Here is a 9,313-nt window from a genome sequence, read left to right as displayed (position 1 = left end):
GGCGCCCGCGGGCCTGCGCGGCGCACAGGGCTGACGCGACACGCACGCACGCACACTCGCAGGCGCGTCGGCCTCTCGCCGGCGACGGCGCTGCGTCACGGACCTTTGGGCGCCGCGCTCCCGAGACTGCGGCCGCTGCGGCCTAGGCGCTGGCGTCCCGCGCGCGAACCCTGGTCGGCGGCGCTATGAGGCGCAACAAGGCCGACGTGGAGCGGTATATCGCCTCGGTGCAGGGCTCCGCCCCGTCTCTCCGGGAGGTGAGCGGGCCGGGGCGCGCGGCCTCCAGGCGGGCCCGCGGGCGGCGGCGCCATGGTTCGCGCTGAGGCGCGGCCGGCGGCCCGGGGGCGGGGAGGCGGCGGGGCGGCCGGCGGGCGTTGGCGCTTTCTCTTCCTTCTCCTTTTTTTTTCCTCCTCCACTTCCTCTCCTCTTCGTCCCCGGCGCCCGGGCGGCCGGGGAGGCGGCCCCGCTGCGCCCACGGCCCGGGCTCCGCGCCGAGGCCCGGCCGCCCTGCCGCCCCTCACACCCCGCCGCCCCTCATAGCTGCTTTTACCGGCATTTTGTTTTTCAGCGGAGCCTTGGTGGGGTCTGAATTTCCTCCCGGGCCTTGTGTCTGGGGCAGATTTTGTGGCCTTCCGGCGACGCTTCTCGGGGTCCTTTTCCTCCTTGGAGGCAGATAGCGAGCTGGGTGCACCGTGGATCCGACAGTCGCTGGTCGGATCCCTGGTCGCTGTCCGGGGTCGAATCGCAGCTCTGCCATGCACACGCTGTGGGGTTTGAGGTCAGTGTAGCTTACTGCATTAGTAGGGCGGCGTTAGGGTATTGACAGGAGTTTTAGGAGGGTCTTTGTTAAACATTGAGGGCAGTGCTCGGCGCGTTTGGTGAGCCCTCAGATGTGGCTGTTAAAGGGACGGTCGTTCAGGGTGTTCTGGGCCGGGGCTTATGCGAATAAAGATGCATGAGGAAGTTAAAAACCGAAAACCGAGTGACAGTCACGAATATAATGGCACCGTAATTGTTTCTTTAACCACATACTAGGTGTATGTTGTGTTACTGCCAACGACCCTGTGGATATCGAGACCTGGAGAGATGAAAGATACTTGTCCTGGGGAGACAGGTGGCTCCCCAGGATTTTGGCAGTGGGTGTGGTTTAGTTTCTTTTAGGACCAGTGGAGTGGCGGACAGCCCATCCCTCGGGAGGAGGGGACCAGGTGCCTACATACAGATTGTAATTCCCAACTGCTGGCCTACTCATGAATACAGATGTGGTACCAGAACCTCACTGAACGTTTCTGTACCCCTGAAACCGGTGTAACTTTTTTTTCTAAAGCAAGTTGAGAGCTTTTATGAAATTCTAAGTGGGAACCCAGGCTCTCAAAAGAGTAAGAACCACTGTCTAGACAGGAGTTAGAATGTTCTTTGAACTAAGGAACTTTTCTGTCAAATAAATAAGGGTGGGGACAAAACTTTAAGGATTGGTTATTACTGTCACCTCTTTTACATTTATAAAGAGTATTTTAAGCAGATGTTTTTCTTCAGACAAGGAGAAATCACTGATTTTAGAACCTGTGGCCTTCAGTGGAATATCGACTAGCAAGTGCATAACTTTGGAACACGTGACAGTAATTCTGTAAACTTGGGTCCCAGTGAAATGACAAAACAGGGTGCTGTGGACAGGTTGGGAGGGAGATGGTGGAGTGAGCAGAGACAGCAGCTGTGAAGAGTAGGAAGAGATTAGTATCCGCTTGGTACCCAGTTTGGCAGAGACTGGCCATATGTGAACAGACCAGGCTTTCTAGGATGTCCAGGTTCTAGGTGCCGGGATGGGTCCATAGTCTCCCGTCTTCCCAGGCTTCCACTGTGCTTTCATTTGTTCACCTCATCTTTTGTTCTGCCATTTTCTACTCCTTCACATCTGTTTTTGTTCTTGTTGAAAATGTCACTTAACGTTTCTTTAATTTTTTTTTCCAGATGGCTTCTATTTAGTTTTCCTAGTTTTCTGTATAGTTGGCTTTTTATTCCACACCCCTGATTTCCTGCTCCTTAGAGGCAACTTGACAGCTCTTAGGTGTTTGTTCTACCCGTAACATCTGTATTTCATACTTCTGAATAACATACATATGTACAGTTGACCCTTGAACAACATGGGTTTGAACAGCACAGGTCCACTTAAATGTGGGTTTATTTTCAATAAATATGCACTAGAGTACTATGCGATCCATGGTTGGTTGAATCTGAGGATGTGGAAACTTGGGTATGGAGGAACCGAGTGTGTATACAGAGGGTCGACTGTGTGTATATGTGGATCTTGAACTGGGTAGAGGGTCAGTGCCCCTAACCCTTGCTTTGTTCAAGGGTCGACTGTACTTTTATTTCTTTATCTCCTTTTCCTCATTTTAGACACTTTCTACTGGCTTTCACCTTTCCTCCAGACCAGTCCACAGATGTATTTACGTTTCCCCTCCTTTTTTCAGTTCTGTTCTTGTAAATTTTAGTTAAATATCTAGTGTTTATATAATTACGGGAAGGTAAATATTTTTGCATTCAAGTCACCTTTATTGTGTAGTTTTATTTTTCCTAGAGTAAATAATAATTGCTCTATTTTTTTGGTTGGTTTTGTTTCCTATGATGTATTCCTTTTTTTAAAAAAAAATAATTAATTTATTTTTGGCTGCATTGGGTCTTTGTTGTTGCGTGCGGGCTTTCTCTAGTTGCAGCGACCGGGGGCTACTCTTTGTTGCGGTACGTGGGCTTCTCATTGCGGTGGCTTCTCTTGTTGCGGAGCGCGGGCTCAGTAGTTGTGGCTCGCGGACTCTAGAGCACAGGCTCAGCAGTTGTGGCGCACGGGCCTATTTGCTCTGCGGCATGTGGGATCTTCCCGGACCAGGGCTCAAACCCATGTCCCCTGCGTTGGCAGGTGGATTCTTATCCACTGTGCCACCAGGGAAGCCCGGCTGTTGGATATTGTCACATGCTTTTTTTCTTTTGGTGGCATTTGAGATGATCTTGTGGTTTATTTCTTTTGCACTTTTAATGTGATGGATATACTTGTGTTATGCTTTTGGCAGGCGTACTGGACCCAGCTCTGCCTCCCCAGGGTGTAGAGGGGAGGGAGGTGAGTGGCACTGAGGGCTTTCCACTCACTCTACTTTTCATATCCGTTTATGTGCCAGACGTGAGTCATGCTTAACATGGTCCTCCTTGTCAGCTGATCCTCTCAAGTCATTGCCCCTTAGCTGTTGTTTGACTAGGTTAGTGAGAATCTTGGTCGTTAATTCGTACTTCTCTAATTAGATGATAAGGCATCTGACTACCTTAAGAGACTCATAGTTACTCTGCTGTTTATTTGCCTTCATTGAATTTCTTTACTCTGACATTGAATGTACTGGGCAGAAATCACATCACATCAATACCTACAGTTGCCTGTGTTTAAATTAAGCAGTGAGACTGCTCACGGCTGCCCCAGTTGGAGAGATGCATTCTGGTTTTAGTCACAGGCTAGACCGTAGATGCAAGGGGCAGATGAAGTAAAGTTGTAGAGCTGGGCCGGTGCCGTGTCATGCTAGTCTTTGGTGAGAAATATGGGTATTTTCAAAATGTAATGAAAGCCATAAAAGGATTTAAAATTTTAAAGAAAGGCACAGTGTGGTTTGTCTTATGTTTTGGCGAATTAATTTTGGGAGGGAAACAGGAAGGAATTAGTCGTTTTGGTAGAGAGTCCCAGAGAGAGATCACAGCAGGCTTGTAGTTCGGTAGTAGCAGTAGAGATGTAGAAAAATGGATGGATTGGGGTAGCACAGAAGGTAGAACTGACAGGTCTTAATATTTTACACATAAGTTTAGAGCTCAGGAGAGCTGAGAGCCAGAGATACACATTTGAGAGTCAGCGTAGTCATGGGTGAGATGGATTATGTATCCCAGATGAGATGCTTTGAGAGGGAAGAGGACTTAGGACTGACTCCTGGGGCTCTGCCAGTTGGACAGGCACAGCGTTAGGGTGCCTGTGCTTCATGGGCTGAATCTGATTGTAGCCTTGTGAAAATACAGGGCACTGTACATAGTTGGTGAAATACTGTAAAATAGCACTGTCTCCTGCCTCTGTGCTCGTCACCCTTCCTGAACTGCAGCCTTCGTGCATGAAGACAGAGACTTAATTTCCTGCCCATTCCCCAGTGCCCAGAATGGTGCCTGGTGAATAGCAGGCACAGTGAACAAATCTAACACCTGTATTTTTAGGAATAAAATCAATAAAAGAAAACATTGCTTTGTAGGCTGCTTTTTCACTTAGTATATGTTGATTTTTGTTTTTCTGTGTCCTTATATAGCTTTCAAAAATAAGATGCTTGATGGCTGTGTACTTCTGTCACATGTGTGTAACATCATCTGGTGTGTCTTAGCAGGCTGGACTTTGGAGCTTATAGAAATAAAAGAGCCAGGGTGTGGACTTGGATTATTACCAGAAGAGTTCAATTTTTATTTCTGCCTCTTTAGCTCCTTGAGTGTAGAATAATGATCTGTGGAGCGGTCAGTAACTGGACCAGGGAATCCCCAGTGCCTTAATGGGTCTGAAGTACCTTGGTGCTCTCCGCATAAAGGCTTACACACGGCAGGAGAAGTGAAGTCTGTCGTGTACCTCTCCTCCCCTAGAAAAGTGGGCTTCTGTCTGTTTACTTATCTGTAAAGTGAGAGAGGGGCACCACACTGTTTCTAAGGTTTCTCGCTGATATAAATTCTTAATTTCTGATGTCATCTTGTCTTGATGTTCTTAAATTTATTTTTTTGTTTCATGAAAATTAGAAAACATGGACTCAGGACTTTTAGAACATGTGCATTTCTACAGGCAATTTTTAAAAAATCTTTTAAGTGAACAAAAATCAAATATATTAATATTAACCTTGCTAGGACAGATTTTAGCTCTTGTGAAAAATATGCAGAATTCAAAATATGGTAAATAAAAGAGTTCTTAATTTTTTTTAGAAGTCAATGAAAGGATTCTATTTTGCAAAGCTGTATTACGAAGCTAAAGAATATGATCTTGCTAAAAAGTAAGTACCAAACTGTAAACATGCCTTAATTTTCTAAAACCGGTGTTTTAACCTCATGTTCTTCTTTGAAATGGATAAATACACGTTTTTTAGCAGTTCTTCCTAAGTATGTTCTGGAAATAAGGGATTCGTCACTCAGATTGGTGATAAGAACTAGTCTGGATTCCATCTGCAGGTTGAGTCTAGAATGATACTTTCTGCATGCCTGCTGCTTATTTACACCCAGGGCAAGAAATCGTTTGGCATTAAATTTTTGCTAAAGATTGTCCTGGGTTAGAATAAAAGAGAACCATGCCTATATCTTAATTTCTTCCTGGTTAGGTATCTGCTACTTTTATCAGCTGGAAAAAAATGGCAATGAATACAAAATTAAACTAATTCCTGGGCAGGAGAATAGCTTGTGTAAAAGATCTTTAATTGACTGGATAGGTGATCCTGTGAGGCTTTGTCTCACCATAGAGCCAAGAAGCTTGGTGGTCTGATTTCCTGATTTATAGTGACTTAAAGCTGGAAATTCTGAGGGAGGTAGGCTATTAAAGGCATTCATGGGAAGATGAAAATTCTGATAAGGAAAGTGTTAGCGCCTTTATTTAACTGGCAGCATTGGGCCTGTTAACCCTGTTCCTTATTAATATGACACTTTTTCCTCCAGTGTTGATCTTTGGTCTAATATCTCCTGTGATAACATTCACTGGACCTAGAATATGCTTATTTTTAGTTGTCACTTGAGTTAAGGAATGGAAGTCACCGGCATTTGGTGGTGTAGTGAGTGATTTTTCTTCTGTGCTGTTTTAGCTGGGTACAGTCTTGTTAGATGTTATTTTCTTGTTTCAAAGGTGAATACGTTCTCTTAGTTGTTATTTGGAAATTGTTGCTCTTTAGTGTTTTGCATTATGATAGTTTAAAGATTTATTGTAATCACTTTCTAATGTCTGTGCAAAACTTAGTGCTATTCCCAAAGTGTAATAATAGAAAAAAAAGTAATTTATGTGTTCATTTCTTAAGAATGGGTAGCACTAGAAAAAAAAATTTGGTAAATGTACCATTTAATGGTAAAATGAGTATGTTGTCAACTTTGTACATGTGTTTGTGTTTAAGTGTTATTTCTATCTGTGGATGCTTTTCAGTTATCTGCATATTCTACTTTAAATAGTGGTAGTCAAGAATTAGAATAACAATATAAATTAGTTTAGTGGTTGCTTGGCTTAAGATATTCTCTCAGCAGTTAAATGCAGTTCTAAATGTGATAATTTAAAGATTGTTTTTGTATTATTATTATTTTTAAACAGATATATATCTACATACATTAATGTACAAGAAAGGGATCCCAAAGCTCACAGATTTCTCGGCCTTCTTTATGAAGTGGAGGAAAACATAGAGAAAGCAGTTGAATGTTATAAGGTAAACTATATAAGATTAAAACATAGCCTTCGCATAGCCAAACACACATAATGACCAGGTTAATTTATGTAATAAATAATTCAAATGTATTTTATGGATGTCTTGAAAACAAGCACTGGTATCATTGTACTATTAAGTGAAACAGCTTGAAACAGATTTTGAAGTACTTAGCCCAAAGAATGCTGTATTTTATCATTAAGAGATTAGCAATTGTAAAAGAAGATTAACACCTATAAATTTCAAGTTTACCATGATCAGAAATGCTGTTCTTATGTGTATGGTTCCCTCCCTCCCTTCCTTTTCTTTTTTGCGTTTACCAAATAAAAAGATAATTTTTTTGAATTCATCTTCAGAAAACTTGCAGACACTTTTTTTTTTTACTTGCAGAAACTTTAACAGCCTTGAAATAACATGCTGTCATTTAGAAATAGAGTTTTAATAGAGTCACTTGATAAATTTTTAATTTTTGTGTATGAGTGTATGGACTTTAGGACTCCTACTAATTTCTTCTTTCTTTTTTGATATCAGCGTTCAGTGGAATTAAACCCAACACAAAAAGATCTTGTGTTGAAGATTGCAGAATTGCTCTGTAAAAATGATGTTAGTGATGGAAGAGCTAAATACTGGGTTGAAAGAGCAGCTAAACTTTTTCCAGGAAGTCCTGCAATTTATAAACTAAAGGTAAAAAATTAGGCAAAAGAAAGCATATAATAAAAGCAGTTGGGGAAAACTTAAGATACAGCTATTTCTAATATTTGGAGTTTAAATGATTTCAGTAGTAACCTTTAAACCGGTGTGTGTGTGGATGGGGAGTGTGGGAAATGGGTGAACGGGGTCACAGGGGTACAAACCTTCAGTTAGAAGATAAGTTCTGGGGATGTGAAGTACAGCTTGTGACTATAGGGAACAGTCCTGCACTGTGTGCATTTGAAAGGTGCTGAGAGTGGGTCTTAAAAGTTTTCATCACAAGAAAAAGTAATTTGTAGCTGGGTGAGGTGTTGGACGTTGACTTATTGTGGAAGCCATTTCACAGTATGTACATTATCACAATATGCTTTTTCATTAGGTACGAGTTTGCTTCACACATGGCATCTCATTTACCCTTTGGAATGATTAATATTTTAGGGATTTTACGGTTTGTTAGCTAGATGGTGGAGCTAAAATTAAACTGACTTTTATCTGATATGAAATTTTTGCTTCATTGGGTGAAAATTACCCATAGGGTGACAGTTCAGAGTTACAGAGTTTTTAAAGAACTGTTATCTAAATTTGGAAAGGACTGTGTTACGGGATAGTGAGGTTTTCAAGCAAAAGTTAAAAGACAGTTTCTCTAGCATGTTACAGGTTATTTCTAAAAATTATAGAAACTTGTTGCTAATATATTAACTCATTCTGCTTGTTATTCTTGACTGAGTAAAATATAGTTTACTAAGTGACTCTTTTGGAGAACGTCTTTCCAGATATACTAGGCAAACAGAATTTTAAGTGTATGTTGGGTTGTAACCAATATATTGGGTGGCTTGTAGGATCTTAAGTTCCCCGACCAGAGATCGAACCCCGGGCCCTGGCATTGAGAGTGCTGAGTCCTAACCACTGGACCGCCAGGGAAGTCCCAGTGTACATTGTTTTTAACAGGACCCCCTCTATCCTGACTTATACATGTTTCCGATAGAATTTTTTAAACTTTTTTATTTTGAAATAATTATAGATTTTTCTCAGGGAGTTGTAAAGATTGCACAGAGAGGCCCTGAGTTTACTTCATCCAGCTCTCCCCAGTGGTTACCTCTTAATGTAACTATAATACAATATCACACCAGGATTTTGGCATTGGTGCAGTGTGTGTTCAGTTCTTGTTCATCTCATCATGTGTGTAGATTTGCGTAACCAGCACTGCAGTCAAGAGACAGAACTGCCCCATCACTACAGGGCGTCTTTCATGCTTGCCCTTCTGTGGTCACATCCACCTCTCCTTCCCATCGTCCTTAACCTCTTCCAACTGTGAATTTGTTCTCTGTCTTTATAATTTTGTAATTTAAGAATGTTGTATAAATAGAATCAGGCATCGGGTGACCTTTTGAGGTTGTCTTTTTTCATTCTGTACAGTGCCCTTGAGACCCATTCAGGTTGTGTGTATCAGTCAGTGGTTGGTTCCTTCCTTTTATTGCTGAGTAGTATTTCGTCACATGGGTGTGTTCCACAGTTTAACCATTTACTTTTGAGGGAAATTTCCGTTGTTTCCAATTTTTAGCTATTAGAAATCTGGTATGAGCAATTGTGCACAGATTTTTAAATCAAAAGTGTTTTAAAAATCCCTAGAGATAAATACTAGTAACATTAAGTTTTTCTCCCTGTGATAAGCACCTGGATTTTAAATATTAATCTAGGGGCTTCCCTGGTGGCGCAGTGGTTGAGAGTCCATCTGCCGATGCAGGGGACACGGGTTCGTGCCCCAGTCCAGGAAGATCCCACATGCTGCGGAGTGACTAGGCCTGTGAGCCATGGCTGCTGAGCCAGTGCTCCGCAACAGGAGAGGCCCCAACAGTGAGAGGCCCGCATACTGCAAAAAAAGAAAAGAAAAAAAAATCTAAAATGTTAGGTTTCAGTGTGTAGATTTCTTTACCTTATTATCTTTGTTTTGTGCCTCAAACATAATTTCCTTATTGGCCATGACAGTCCATTCCATTGTGACATTATGGACCATGTATAAATGGGAGGGGATTATTTTTCTTGCAGTATAACCGAAGTTAAATGTTTCTAAAGCATCCTGATTTCCTTTAATGACTCTTTTTTGTGTTTTTTTTTGTGTGTGTGTGTGTGTGTGTGTGTGTGTGTGTGTGGTACACGGGCCTCTCACTGCTGTGGCCTCTCCC

General features: G+C 42.3%; 1 protein-coding gene across 2 annotated transcripts in view; it reads left to right on the top strand.

Moving 5' to 3' along the window:
- Positions 1–185: 185 nt before the first annotated feature.
- RGPD4 (RANBP2 like and GRIP domain containing 4) overlaps positions 186–9,313 on the top strand; it is a 55,857-nt gene continuing 46,729 nt past the window's right edge. For both annotated transcript variants that reach the window (XM_007456813.1, XM_007456812.1), the window contains exons 1-4: positions 186–257; positions 4,975–5,042; positions 6,332–6,443; positions 6,972–7,124. In XM_007456813.1, coding sequence (XP_007456875.1) covers positions 186–257; positions 4,975–5,042; positions 6,332–6,443; positions 6,972–7,124 — 405 coding nt within the window. The remainder of the gene's footprint in view (positions 258–4,974; positions 5,043–6,331; positions 6,444–6,971; positions 7,125–9,313) is intronic.

The sequence above is a fragment of the Lipotes vexillifer genome, unplaced genomic scaffold, assembly GCF_000442215.2.
Source record: "Lipotes vexillifer unplaced genomic scaffold, Lipotes_vexillifer_v1.1 scaffold777, whole genome shotgun sequence".
NCBI classification, from domain to species: Eukaryota; Metazoa; Chordata; class Mammalia; order Artiodactyla; family Lipotidae; genus Lipotes; species Lipotes vexillifer.
The sequence above is the reverse complement of the archived record's forward strand: the minus strand, read 5'-3'. Positions and strand labels throughout refer to the sequence as shown.